This window comes from Pseudophryne corroboree, chromosome 5 (genome assembly GCF_028390025.1).
Source record: "Pseudophryne corroboree isolate aPseCor3 chromosome 5, aPseCor3.hap2, whole genome shotgun sequence".
Lineage (NCBI taxonomy): Eukaryota > Metazoa > Chordata > Amphibia > Anura > Myobatrachidae > Pseudophryne > Pseudophryne corroboree.
Genome location: NC_086448.1, coordinates 673217173 through 673232094, shown reverse-complemented (window position 1 = coordinate 673232094; position 14922 = coordinate 673217173). Strand labels below are relative to the sequence as shown.

The 14922-nt window shown below is 48.3% G+C and overlaps 1 protein-coding gene across 1 annotated transcript in view; it reads left to right on the top strand.

Moving 5' to 3' along the window:
* TMEM68 (transmembrane protein 68) overlaps window positions 1-14922 on the top strand; it is a 90076-nt gene that overhangs the window by 62365 nt on the left and 12789 nt on the right. The window contains exons 6-8 of the mRNA XM_063923739.1: window positions 2131-2324; window positions 6234-6294; window positions 11355-11494. Coding sequence (XP_063779809.1) covers window positions 2131-2324; window positions 6234-6294; window positions 11355-11494 — 395 coding nt within the window. The remainder of the gene's footprint in view (window positions 1-2130; window positions 2325-6233; window positions 6295-11354; window positions 11495-14922) is intronic.

Below are 14922 nucleotides of genomic sequence, written 5' to 3'. Positions count from 1 at the left end.
CTCCTAGCCTTAGCTTCGGCAAGGCGTGTTTCAGATTTGGGTGCCTTGTCATGCAAGCCACCGTATTTGGTGTTTCATGATGACAGAGCGGAACTTCGGACGAATCCCGTTTTCTTACCAAAGGTAGTGTCATCTTTTCACATCAATCAACCAATAGTAGTTCCTGTGTTAACAGGAGATTCTGGAACTTTAGATGTGGTATGCACACTACGCGTTTATGTATCCCGAACATCTGCAGTTCGTAAGACAGATACGTTGTTTGTTCTCTATGATGCTGCCAAGATGGGTTGGCCAGCTTCTAAGCAGACCTTATCCAGATGGATAAAACTGACCATACGTCAGGCTTACCTTCATGCTAGGTTACAGCCGCCTACATCAGTAACAGCTCATTCCACACGTTCTGTGGGAACTTCATGGGCAGCTGGTCGTGGAGCTTCTACGACGCAGCTTTGCCGTGCGGCTACATGGTCTTCAGTGCACACGTTTGTGCGATTTTACAAGTTTGATACGTTTGCGGCATCAGCATCTAGCTTTGGCCGCCTAGTGTTACAGGTGCCAAACAGCTCTCCCGCCCACGGGGGAAGCTTTGGTACGTCCCAAGAGTACTCCAGTGACCCCTAGTGGATGAAAAAGAAAATAGGATTTTGGTACTTACCAGGTAAATCCTTTTCTTTGAATCCATAGGGGGCACTGGACGCCCACCCAGAGCAATTTTACCTGGTTTGTGGTAAGTTCAGGGGATCTTATGGTAACACACTCTCACCGACTGGTTCAAATTATCAAGTTCTTTCGGTTATGGTGTCAACTGTTTAGTTGTCAGTAACGTTATGTGTCAACTTTATTGTTGTCCGTTATGTTATATGTAATTCTCCATTGTCAACCTCTCTATAGCTCCTGTTCGGCTCCTGTTCGGCTCAGTAAAAAACACTGAGGTACTCTGGGATATGGAGGGGAGGAGAGTTCTAAATTTTAATATTCAGTGCCTTGTTCCTGCGGAAGCCGTCCATATCCCAAGAGTACTCCAGTGCCCCCGATGGATTCCAAGAAAAGGATTTACCTGGTAAGTACCAAAATCCTATTTTTACTAAAGGAACTTCAAAGTAATTTGTTTCCTTAGTGCATGCTAAAAACAGGAAAACATTACAGAGGTGCAGCCTAAGTGAGAGCTCATAGTACTTTCTATTGTGTTTCTTCACTCAACCAACTACTTACTTACTGTAGGCTGCTCCTACTTGTGTCACGTCTCATTGTCTGTGTGCTCCATAAGGTAATATGTTGCAGTCAGTGGAGGCATCACTTGTCTGTGTGCTCCATAAGGTAATACGTTGCAGTCAGTGGAGGCATCACTTCTTATGGGGCATACACACAGAGCGATTTAGTGTAGGCGATTTGCCTAGAGCGTCCCGGAGTCTAGATCGCCCATACAAACGTAGCAATCTGTGCTAAGTGATGTAGTGTAGTCGATTTGCCTAGAGCGTCCCAGAGTCTAGATCGCCCATACACACGTAGCAATCTGCGCTAGCGATCTGTGCTAAGCGACTTAGTAAAGGCAATTTGTGCTAATCAAAAAAAAAAAAGGTTATTTTAAATAGTGGGTTTGTATTCCAGGAGGGGGCTAAAGTGTACTTACCAAACTATATAGAACTCCGCTCTGGACTCTGCTTCCTCACCCTTCAGGCTCCTTTTTGGCGTGGTTCGCAGTGTGAATAACAAGAGGAGGGAGTGGTTCAGGTGACGTAGAACGCTATCGCTCATCGCTCGTTTCTGTACACACGGGTGATTTGAATTCACTTGCAGAGTTATCTGACTAGATTTACAGTATACTGCATGCTTGAATGATCTGAGCCGGCGATAGCGACACGCGGGGCCGCGCATCGCTGTCTTGCACAGTGGTGTAATGATTAATGGTCTTGAAGATGGTTTAATCAGCCATAGATATTGGTTATAATTGCAATATTGGTTATAATTGCAGCTTGTGAGCATCTTTAACTGCACAACAAAGACTTACTTTAGATATCTAGGAGCATATACAGTAATATCATTGTCTTGCTAGTATATTTTATTCCACATTCAATAGTACTATAAATATCCCATACAGTCTAAATTATGTCACTGATATATTCATTTCAGGCTTTAAACCGTTGCTTGAAGTATTTAGTGTAATCCATGGACCAAAGGAAGAGTGTGTGAAAGCTTTGAAGAATGGCCACTTATTGGCAATCTCCCCGGGAGGAGTACGGGAAGCTCTCTTTAGCGATGAAACTTATGTTATAATGTGGGGAAATCGGACAGGTTTTGCACAGGTGGCCATTGATGCAAAAGTGGTAAGTTTGATTTTGAACCTGACAAATAAGATCACATGTTGGAAAAAAAATATTGTCAAAAATATGATTAATTTTACTTGAAAAGGTACTTTAAAAAAAAAAAAAAAAACTTTTATTATAAGTACTCTCATTATCTGACACTCTGAGATCCATGATCACTCCACAAGGCGTGATATCCCTTTATACATAGGTCCCTAGCCTTGGCTGGTTTACCTCCTGTTTCTTCATCAGCAGACATAGTGATCCACAGTCCTTACATTGGGGTGTAGGTGGTAGGAGTCAACAGGGCATCACACAGTAAGCTTTTAGCTCCCAGGATGCTCCAGTCCTCCTCCTCATATACCCCGCCCCCGGCCTAGGGAAGCCAGTTTTAGTGTTGGTGCTCACACAGCTGAAAGAAAAAAGGTTTTTCTCTAGCATCCATAAGGGATATTGGGGACCAAATTAATACGATGGGGTATAGACTGGTCCAAAGGAGCCAGTGCACTTTAAATTTCTTCAACTGGGTGTGCTGGCCCCTCACCTCTATGCCACCTCCTACAGGTCAGTTTAGAAAAAAGTGTCCTCACGAGAGGATGCACACTGCAATTTCTTTTAAACTTTTATTTCTTTCGGTATGCTGTTTGGGCAACAGCATATCTGCACCGTGGGTGTTAGGCAGGAGGGACAGTCACCGGCCTCTTGAGGTGCTTCCCCGCTTCCCCGCTGCAGTACCACCTTCCTGAGGGGCTGTTTGTTCAGCGGGGCATGGCGCCTTGGCTGTCGCAGCCGCAACATGCCGCACACCCATTACGCTGCCTGAAGGTGATCATTGGTGGTGAGTACACACCGGAGACCCCGCTTCACGGTGCGGCAGAAGCGCGGGTGAGGTGTACGGTCCCTCCCAGGGGGGACCCGCTTTGAGACTGGCTTAATACCATTGTACCAAGCATTTATGTGAGGCTACAAACACTTAGGAGACCTGGCCAGTATAAAGATTATACAGTAGCTCCGGTGCCATAGTGTGAGGCGGAACTACATTAGAGCGGGCTCAGCTGCATTTTGGCGCTTTCCTCTGCATATGCAGCAGCAGCCTCACACAGCTCCTCCATAACTGTCACACGCTAGATCACTGGTACAGGGTGTAGAGTGGGAGAGCTGCTATAATGTGCACAAATATCATCCCTCTGAGGGATTTTTCATTAGACAGACTTACTGTTTATATGTTTATGTGAAACGCTGACAGTCTCACTGGGGCTGTGCAGCATTGGGTACGCTGGTGTCCTCTCTCCTGTGTCTCCTCTCACATGAAATAGACAGGCTTGTATTGTATTTCAGGCTGTGTTGTATGTGTATTGTACCGGTTTTGTTCACAATGGTAAAACAGAAGTTATGCAGTGTGTGTAATGCTAGATTTTCCCCTAACTCCTCTGTCTCAATATAATGTGAGCAGTGTAGTCAGTCATCACAAAATGCTGATAACAATGTGGGGAAGAGTCCAGAGCTATACTGGCTGGGGGCTATCAAAACTATGATGTCTGATATGTCATCTCAACTCGCTGCAAATGCCAATAAAATGCAAAACATCCCCCCCTGTCCACTGCAGGTGCACAAAAGCATGCTTTACCTGCACTCCCATCAGATACTGATGAAGATATACAGGATGATATGGACCCCATATGCTGGGACTCCACCCCTACACAGTGTATTGAACCCCTTATATTAGCTATACGGAATGTGTTAAAGCTCCCCCTAGAGGATGCTACTAATCAGCAGTCCTTTTTCCTCCCACAAGACAAACTGTCACATTTGCTGATTCTAAAGAATTAGATGATTTATTTAAGTTAGCCTGGAAAAATCCAGATAAAAAATATCAGGTGTCCAAGAGGTTTTTCAATACCTTCCCTTTTGCCCCTGAAGGCAGGAAATTCTGGGAAGAATCTCCAGCAGTGAATGTCTCCGTCTCTCGCCTTTCTAAAAAGGCGGTCTCCCTGCTCCGGGCTCTTTTACGGTGAAAGAGACGGGGGATAGGAAAATAGAGACCACTCTAAAATCTATCTACACTGCTGCAGGTGTAGCTCAAAGGCCGGTCATTGCTGGTTGCTGGATGATACATGCCATTCATACATGGGCTACTCAAATTCAAGAGGGCCTTTCAGGGGATATGACCTTAGTTACTACTGTAACTTTCCTAAAACACATTCAGGACATGTCTCTGCTCACTCTACTCGTAAGGTAGGCCCTTCATGTGCAGCACAACGTGGTGCTCCAGCAGAACAGATATGTAAGGCAGCCACATGGTCTTCCATTAACACATTCATTAGACATTATGGGGTATATTCAATTAGGTTCGGATCCATTCCGACATGCATTTGTCGTAATGGATCCGACAACCCCTATTCAATCCCATCTCAATTCGACTTAAAAAAAAAGTCGAATTGAGATGAGACCTATGAGCTGAGGAGAGGGGGGAGACCAGCAGGGACAGCCGCGGGCAGACGTAGGAGAGCAGCGCTACAGCAGCGCTGCAGAAGGAAGTCTCACAGCTGCCAGACCCCACGGCAGCATCCACCCGGCTCTAGCAAGCGTGACCTCACTTGCTGGAGCCAGGTGGACGCTGCCGTGAGCGGCACGGCTGTGAGACATCCTACAAGCGCTGCTCTCCCCCCTCTCCTCTTCTCGGGTCCCACATCTCACTCCAACATTTTTTTATGTCAGACTGAGATGGTCGGAAACAGGGCCAAATCCTGTCGAATTTGGCCCCGTTTCACTCAAAAGTACGTGAATCGGCAGCCATACCGCTGATTCACGTACTATTTGACAAGTCGACTTCCCCGACTTGTCGAATAAAAACAGCTGAGATTGAATAGGTCGAATCACGATTCCACCTTAAAAAGTCGAAAACTGCCGTCTTTTCGACAGACGGCAGCTTTCGACCCTAATTGAATATACTCCCATGCCTTTAATACCTTTGCCTCTCAGGACGCTGCTTTTGGGCGAAGGATTCTCCTGTCTAATCAGGAGCGTCCCCTCCACTAAATTCTGCTTTGGGCATCCCAAGGTATATCCTGTGGATACCACTGTGGACCCTGCAGGAGAAATAAGAAGTTATGGGTAGACATACCGTCGATAACTCTTTTTCTCCTAAGTCCACAGTATCCACAGAGATCCTACCCTGACACACCTTCTTTGAGGATTCTTACACCTACTAACCTCTTCCTTCTTGTATGGAAGTGTGTGTATGTTCTCGCCTGATTAGGGCTCTCCATTATGCTCCTGCCTTGAGCTTTGGGAAAACAACTAAATTGCCTGAGCCAGTAGGCGGGGGGTATAGGAGACTGACCCGCTGCATCCTGGGAGTCTGAAAAGCTTTGATCCTTGATGCCAATCCGCTGTCGCTACCTAATATTCCAAGGTCTATCCTGTGGATACTGTGGACGTAGGAGAAAAAGAGGTATCGACGGTAAGTCTACCACAACTTCTTATTTCTTTGAGGTCCATAGGATCCACATGGTGCACATGGTTCCCTGATGCACCTGTCTTGGAGGGAATATTTTAGTTTTTTTCCCTTTTTTGAGGTTTTTCTGTGGGAGAGTGTGTCTTGTATGTTCAGGTCTTCCTTATCTCCTGAAATACTGCTCCTGCCTTGTGCTTGTTAACAAAACTGGTTTCCCTAGGCCGGGGGGCAGGGTATATGAGGAGGAGGACTGGAGCATCCTGGGAGCTAAAAGCTTAACGATGTGGTGCCCAGTCGACTCCTACACCCCATTTAAAGGACTGTGGATCCTATGTACCCATGAGTCTACCATCACTAAATTAAAGCACTTTCAATATTAAAATTAAAGTTTTCACTGTCATATTGTGTCCTGAGTTCTCTATGTTCAGCCTCTTACACAAAATTTTTTGTATCCTTGTTCATTCTCTTCTCAGCCCATCATCCCAATGTTCACCCAAAACATCCGGGAAGGATTCCGATCGATTGGATGCTTACGTAAGATCAAACCTTTTAGCATAATAATATGCATAAACTTATTAGTAATTTAGGCTTAAATATTTCTATATTGTAACTCACTCACAAAAAGTTTACATAGGCTTACGAGACTACTTTCATGGACCAGATATCTGTACACAGATTTGCATTAGGTAGGACAAGTATTGATAACGATAGTCTCTGTATCCTTGCAGGTAACTATACTGTCATGTAGCTGATACAATGTCTAATATGGGATTAACCAAATGCAGCCATGTGTATAAATATATTTATCCTGGCCCCGGAGCGAGACAATCCCGTGGTGGACAACTGGAGTGCCGGGGTAGCAACACACACATACATATCTATCTATATATATATATTTGCTTCAAGCGGCTGCAGTCAGTGGTGACAGCGCTGCCGCTAACCGCTCACTCCTCCGCTCCTGCTGCCGGGTCCCTGCCCACATGGACAGCCGCCCCAACACCGGGAGATACCGCAGAGAACGGAGGAGACCGGCTTCCCACTCAGGGGAAGCTCCATGATCGCGGCGCACTCCACCGGCGGAAGGCACAGCCGGTAGTCCTTGTAGCGCGGTAAGCACACGCTTCTTTCACTGCTAGGCCACCAGGGACCATATATGCTCCGGGAAACGAGTCCCGGGGCTCCAGGTGTGTGTGTGTGTGTGTGTGTGTGTGTGGGGGGGGGGGGGGGTTATAAATCCCATGGCTCCGCCCCAAGCCCTGATTGCGGCTCCCTAACACTAGGTTTCCCGCGTCACGGTACATTCTCCTCTCTCATCCCCTTCCACTCCCTTTCTCTCTAGCCCGGTGGCCATTTTCAGCCTGCCTGAGCCACAGAGCACATCAGTCACCGCTGCTGTGGAGCTCAGGCAGACAGTGTTTCTGTTATTTTCTGTCTGCAGAAACTGAGAGAGGGAGACACTCCAGCCTACTTTATACCAGCCCTGCTTAGTGTTATGTTTATTTCCCCACCTCACCTCATAGTGTTGGTAGCTGGGCATAGTATTCTTATTTACCTTACATTTATACATGTCAGCACTGTTCTAGGGGGGTTTTCTGTGATAATTTACCTTGTTCTGTCAGCTAGGTTAGCTGTACTGTTCTTCTGTTTTCCTACACAGTAGTTACACCTATGGTGAGCTCACAGTTACAGTACCCGAACTGCTTATCCTTTGATTTGTAGCTCTGTGTGTGTGTGTACATCTTTTCTCTTGCATATCATCATAACCAACAAGGGACTTTCCAAATCTTCCCAAAAGGTGAAGGGAGCTCCTGGATTGCACATCATGCAAGGAAAATTTTTCTTTTTTGGAGCAGGACCACACGGGCCTATGCGACCGCTGTTCTTCAGAACCTCCTTGTGAAGTCGCTGTGGGAAGGACGACCCCGTCAGAACCAGCATGGGCGGCCTCATTAGCCCAAGCTGTGCAGGAAGTGGCGTCCCAGCTGACAGTGGCCAGAACACCTCCAGTCGCAGTTACCGCGACAGTGGCACCGCCAGCCCCCCAACAGTCACAGCAGATTTCAGATGAGTGTCATTCTTCATCTGCACAACACCCCACACCTGATCGGGTTTGGCTTTAAGGGTTGTCACAATTGGTTCAAGGCCTCATTTAAGTTACGCAGAATTTGCAACGAGCCCAGGGGTCATCTTCAAAGGGGAGAAAAAGGGATAACTCCCCTTTATTTCCAGGAGAATCCACCTCCGGGGAATCCTCAAAGGTGGAAGATGAGGTCCAGTCTCACGATTCAGAGGTGGACGATCCTCAGTCTTAGAATGGTCGGATGAATAGAAGACTAGGCCAGAATAGAAGCTCTAGTCAACGCGGTCAGAGGGGTCTTACAAATTAAGGATGCTGATACTCCTGCAGATGCAAACACCAAGGGGATGATTCCGCACAAGCAAAATTATAATCAGAAGATAATAAGTAGCCAGAGATATCGAATCAATGAGAATAACTCATAATTATCAGTTCTGGTGGTGCACCCTAAGACTAACGGTACAGTTACCATGCAAGTTTATGGAGAAGAAGAAAGACTCTTTTGTGGGTGCACTCTTATTGAATATTAGTAATAATTTAAAAGCATACCTTTATTCTAATCATTTAAAATTGACAGTGTAGCCAAACAATTAACAAAACAAACAACATACAACATTTAAATTAAAACACGCATGGGCAGATGTCCAATGTTCTATGGTCTCATACAGAAACAACTAGGTGGATCTGTGGATGCTGCTGCTCCACCTATGTACTCTATAATTATGCAGGACCACTGGTCGGTATATTAGAACTCACATTCATTAATTGCTTTGTAATAGAGAATTACAACATTGTGATGTATCCCTGAATAGGATTCCAAAAGCACTCTATAATAGGGACTATTATTGATTAATCACTCTCCCCTGACTCTCAAGTCGCAGATGGTTCTTCTGTCCAGGGACACTCGTCTGTCTCTTCTCTGGTGGCTCGAGACGTCTCGACTGAACAAGGGTCGCCTCTTCATCATCCTGGATTGGGTCATCCTCACAACAGATGCTAGTCTCTGGGGTTGGGGAGCGGTTGTGGAAGAGCATTCTTTCCAGGGTCGTTGGACGGCTCTGGAAAGCCAGCTTTCCATAAACATTCTCGAGCTCCGAGCTGTCTACAGAACCATCAACTGAAAGTTCAGTCAGACAACGCGACGACGGTGGCGTACATCAATCATCAAGGAGGGACTCGCAGCCATGGCGGATGTAGGCAAGATTCTGCAATGGGCAGAATGGTTTCTCCCAGCCTTGTCGGCAGTATACATACCGGGTCTTCTTTATTGGGAAGCCGACCTCAGTCAGCAGGATGTTCATTCCGGGGGAATGGTCTCTTCATCCCGAGATTTTAAACATGTTTGTCAGTCGCTGGGGTCTACCACAGATAGACCTGTTTGTCTCCACCACAACCACAAACTGCCCTCCTACAGAGCGTGGACAAGATATCAAGGTGTGTCCCTCGTAGATGCTCTGGCGGTACCGTGTAAATTTCAAATGGTTTATCTGTTCTTTCCGATTGCCCTCCTGCCTCGTGTTCTTCGCAAATTGAAGCTAGAGGGGGCAGTGCCCATTCTGGTCGCTCCAAATTGGCCAAAGTAGTCCTGGATACGCAGACCTTCTGGGTCTATCAGTGGCACCTCCGTGGAGTCTACCCCTCTGGCCGGACCTGCTGTGACAAGGTCCGTGTCTGCATCTGGATCTTCGGCGTCTGTCTTTAATGGCTTGGCTATTGAAAGGCCGATCTTAAGAACAAAGGGTTTCTCGGACCAAGTGATTAACACCATGATCTCTGCTAGAAAACCCTCCACCGCTAGGATTTATTATCTAGTGTGGCGCACGTATTTCCACTGGTGTTCCACGAGTCTTGGCCTTCTTGCAATCGGGCCTTGAGTCCGGCCTCCGTTTGGCCTCTCTCAAAGTACAAGTCTCTTTTGGTAGTCTTACAGCGCCGAATTGCACAGTCCTCGGCGGTCCAGACTTTTCTGTAGGGGATTCTTCACCTTCAACCTCCGTATGTTGTCCCAGCTCAACCTTGGGACTTCACCTTGGTCCTCCTTTCCCTACAGAAAGCTCCATTCGAGCCTATGGAAGATATTGATTTCCATTGGCTGACCTGGAAGACCGTTTTTCTATTGGCCATTGCTTCGGCTCGGCTGGTCTCTGACCTAAGGTGCTGTGTCCCACAGGTCTCCGTTTTTGGTTTTTCAACGGGACCGTGCAGTGTTAGAAAAACACATTTTCTGTTCGTACTCTATGACGAACGGAAATAGAGCTAGCCAGCCTCAAAACAGACTGTTGGTAGTTGGTTGTGGCTTACCATTCGCCAGGCTTAGCTGTCAGCTGGTGTGCCTGTTCCAGTATCGCTCAGGGCCCACTCCACAAGGTCGGTCGGTCCTTCCTGGCAGTTCGCAGGGGGGGTTTCTGCAGAGCAGCTTTGCAAGGCCGCTACATGGTCCTTGGCTCATACCTTTTTGAAATGTTATCATTTTGACACGTTCTCCTTGGCCGATACGGCCTTTGGGCAGAGTGTCCTAAGTGCAGCTCGGAAGATTTCCTGCCCTTGAGGAGACAGCTTTGGGACGTCCCGTGGTCCCAGTCTCCACTATTGGCTGGCTGAAAAAACAGGATTTTTGTCTTACCTGTAACTCCTTGGTGCCCGGCCAGAGGCCTGAGAGAATACCCATGGTCCCAGTGGTCCCTATGGCTTCAGAAAAACAGATTTTGCAGATAAGACAAAAATCCTGTTATTGGAAAGCTGCTCAATCAGATTATGATGTCACTCAGGTGCTAAAAGGGAGGGGTAATTTTGAGTAAGAAAAAACATTGGTATCCCTAATGCACACCGAGTAAAAAATAACACTACATAATATCAGAAAATGCAGAGATCTTGGTTGCTTACATCTGCAGATAGAGGGCTAAGTTCCCAGGCCGAGCGGCAAAGGCATCTGACTCACTGGGGATCCCTAACACTAGGTATGAGGTTAGGGGCGCAGGACCCCATCATGCCGGCACAGGCTGGCCATCCCAGGGCAGCACACAGGTGAAAATAAAGAAATTAGTAAGCTGTAATTAAGAAGCACATAGGTGATAGGTGTGATTAAAATAATACAAATATATAAAATGTGATGCAGATAGAGTAATGGGCCCTACACACATGCCGATATTACTGCACGATATGAACGATCTCGTTCATTAATGAACGAGATAACGTTCATATCGTGCAGTGTGGAGTCACCAGCGATGAACGATGCGCGGCCCCACGCTCGTTCATCGCTGGTGACATGTCGGCTGTGCATGCAGGCCAATATGGACGAGATCGTCCATATTTGCCTGCACGTCTATGGAGCCGGGTGACGGGGGTAGTGAAGAAACTTCACTGCCCCCCCGCCGCCGGGTCGGCCGTCGGGCACCTCGGCGGCACATCGCCTAATGTGTAGGGCGCATAAGCAGTAGCTCTTGTCCACACTGGTGTGTCTACAATGCCAGAACTCTTTTATAGTTTACTATAAAAACGCATTTTTCTCTGTCCAAAGGGATTTTTCGCTGGATGTATGAAAAATTTAAGTTTCCGCTAGTTCCTGTATACGGGGGTTTTCCAGTAAAATTTCGGACGTATCTTGGTGATCCTATCCAGTATGATACAAATGTAACAGCCAGCGAACTAGCTGAGAAGGTGAGTTCAGTGTCTGTAGTATTGTTATCTGAGCTATTTATAGAAGACCTTTCACAGATTGTTTCCTAAGGCTGCACCTGTGCAAATGCAAGTGAACTGGAGATTTGCATGATACATTGTTTTAACAAAGAGGAACTTACTCTGTTATTCACTACATTTAATGAAAAGTATGATTCCATATTTAGGGGTATATGCAATTCCGGGCGAATTGCGGCACTTTTTCGCCCGTTTTTAAATTCGACACAATTCGACCGTCGAATTCCGGCCGGCGGGTGCCGGAATTCGACATATTCAATAAAAAACGGATTCGACAGTCCCGCTGTCGAAAAACGGACCGATTGACGGATTTTGATTCGATTTTTAAAAATGTAAAAAAAACGGTAAAAAACCCGAAAAAAAATTGCGTGGGGTCCCCCCTCCTAAGCATAACCAGCCTCGGGCTCTTTGAGCCGGTCCTGGTTGCCAAAATACGGGGGGAAAAATTACAGGGGAACCCCCGTATTTTAACAACCAGCACCGGGCTCTGCGCCTGGTCCTGGTGCAAAAAATACGGGGGACAAAAAGCGTAGGGGTCCCCCGTATTTTTTGTACCAGCACCGGGCTCCACTAGCTGGACAGATAATGCCACAGCCGGGGGACACTTTTATACCGCTCCCTGCGGCCGTGGCATTAAATATCCATCTAGTCACCCCTGGCCGGGGTACCCTGGAGGAGTGGGGACCCCTTCAATCAAGGGGTCCCCCCCCCAGCCACCCAAGGGCCAGGGGTGAAGCCCGAGGCTGTCCCCCCATCCAAGGGCTTCGGATGGGGGGCTGATAGCCTTGTTGAAAATTTAAGAATATTGTTTTTTTGCAGAAGAACTACAAGTCCCAGCAAGCCTCCCCGCAAGCCGGTACCTGTAGTTCTTCTGCAAAAAAAATACCCAAATAAAAACAGGACACACACACCTTGAAAGTAAAACTTTATTACATACATGCCGACACATACATACTTACCTATGTTGACACGCCGACTCTGTCCACGTCTCCGTCTGTCGGCAGAATCCGGGGTACCTGCAAATAAAAATTATACTCACCTGATCCAGTGTCCGGTTCTTTTATTGTAATCCACATACTTGGCAAAACAAAAAAATGCATACCCGATCCACACGGACTGAAAGGGGTCCCATGTTTACACATGGGACCCCTTTCCCCGAATGCAGAGACCCCCCCCGTGACTCCTGTCACAGAAGGTCCCTTCAGCCAATCAGGGAGCGCCACGTCGTGGCACTCTCCTGATTGGCTGTATGCGCGTCTGAGCTGTCAGACAGCGCATCGCACAGCCCCCTCCATTGTCTTCAATGGTGGGAACTTTGCGGTCAGCGGTGAGGTAACCCGCGGTCAGCGGCTGACCGTGGGTAACCCCACCGCTGACCGCAAAGTTCCCACCATTGAAACTAATGGAGGTGCTGTGCGATGCGCTGTCTGCCAGCTCAGACGCGCATAGGGAATCAGGAGAGTGCCAGGACGTGGCGCTCCCTGATTGCCTGAAGGGACCTTCTGTGACAGCAGTCACAGGGGGTCTCAGCATTCGGGGAAAGGGGTCCCATGTGTAAACATGGGACCCCTTTCAGTCCGTGTGGATCGGGTATGCGTTTTTTTGTTTTGCCAAGTACGTGGATTACAAATATCACTGGACACTGGATTTAGGTGAGTATAAGTTTATTTTCAGGTACCCCAGATTCGTCGACATTGGAGGCGTGGCAGTCGGCGTGTCAACATAGGTAAGTATGTATGTGTCGGCATGTGTGAAATAAAGTTGTATTTTCACGGTGTGCGTGTCCTGTTTTTCTTTGGGTATTTTTTTTGCAGTAGAACTACAGGTACCAGCGGGCCCGTTTCCCCCCCGCATGCTGGTACTTGTGGTTCTCCAAGTACCAGCTTGCGGGTGAGGCTTGCTGGGACTTGTAGTTCTTCTGCAAAAAACAATATTCTTTAATTTTTACACATGGCTATCAGCCCCCCATCCGCAGCCCTTGGATGGGGGGGGGACAGCCTCGAGCTTCACCCTGGCCCTTGGGTGGCGTGTCTCAGCTGTCAGGAGAGGAGAGCGCCCGCCAGCGCGGCTGTGTCTGGCACGGCGGCGTATAGCGGACTTCAAACCAGCCGCCGGTTCGTGAGCTAATCAGAGCTCGCGGACCGGCAGCCAATCAGAAGCCGCCGGTCCGCGAGCTCTGATTGGCTCACGAACCGGCGGCTGGTTTGAACGAAGTCCGCTATACGCCGCGCCAGACACAGCCGCGCTGGCGGGCGCTCTCCTCTCCTGACTCACCCGTCCCTCACAGCCGGATCCCGGAGGAGGAGCAGCAGCAGCAGCAGTGCAGCAGCGGTAAGCAGCTGCAGCACTGGCTGCTGTGGGGGCAATTGTATACCTGGCACTGTGGGGGCAATTGGCTGGCACTGTGGGGCATTTGTATATCTGGCACTGTGGGGGCAATTGTTTACCTGGCACTGTGGGGGCATTTGTATACCTGGCACTGCGTGGGCATTTGTATACCTGTCAGGTATACAATTGCCCCCACAGTGTCAGATCCACAATTGCCCCCACAGTGTCAGGTATTACCTGACACTGTGGGGGCAATTGTGGATCTGACACTGTGGGGGCAATTGTGGATCTGGCACTGTGGGGGCAATTGTATACCTGACACTGTGGGGGCATTTATGGATCTGGAACTGTGGGGGCATTTGTATACCTGGCACTGTGGGGTCAATTGTGGATCTGGCACTGTGGGGTCAATTGTGGATCTGGCACTGCACTATTGGGGGCATATGTCTGTGTTTCACGTCCCATTTTAATTGGCCACACCCATTTTTTTGGCGCGCGCGCCGTGGGGCCCAGTACCTCTATGGGGCACTCTCTGTCTGATTGGTCACCGCTTAGCCCCGCCGGGAGTGCACACAGACGCTCTCATTCCAGTGAATGGGGCGCGTGCGTGTCACGGATACGTGCGCGCCCCAGACGCGGTGATAGGCCCAGGCACAGATGGAACTCCATCTGTAATGTAAGGGGGCATAAGTCAGAACAAAAATATAGTGCTATGGATTGTTTGAGGTAGGGGGGCCCCAAATCGGTATTTTCGCTTAGGGCCCCATGAGGTCTAAATCCGCCTCTGACTGTAGGGGCTGAAGCTAGGTGTAGGGCAGAGGAAGGCCCTGAAGGCGGGCAAAGAAGAACTGTGGGGAGAGAGGAGGTGGAGCAACCGGAAAAGGCGTTATCTTCACCCTGACACTGCCTGTGGTAACACTACATTGGTGCCCCACGACTCGGTACATTGACTGTCACCTCTCAAATATTTTGGAGGGGCGAGCCACCCCATTGCACCTCCCACCCCTGTTCCGATACCTAAGTTGCCAAGAATGCTTTGCAACTTGTTGATTCTACAAGAAAGG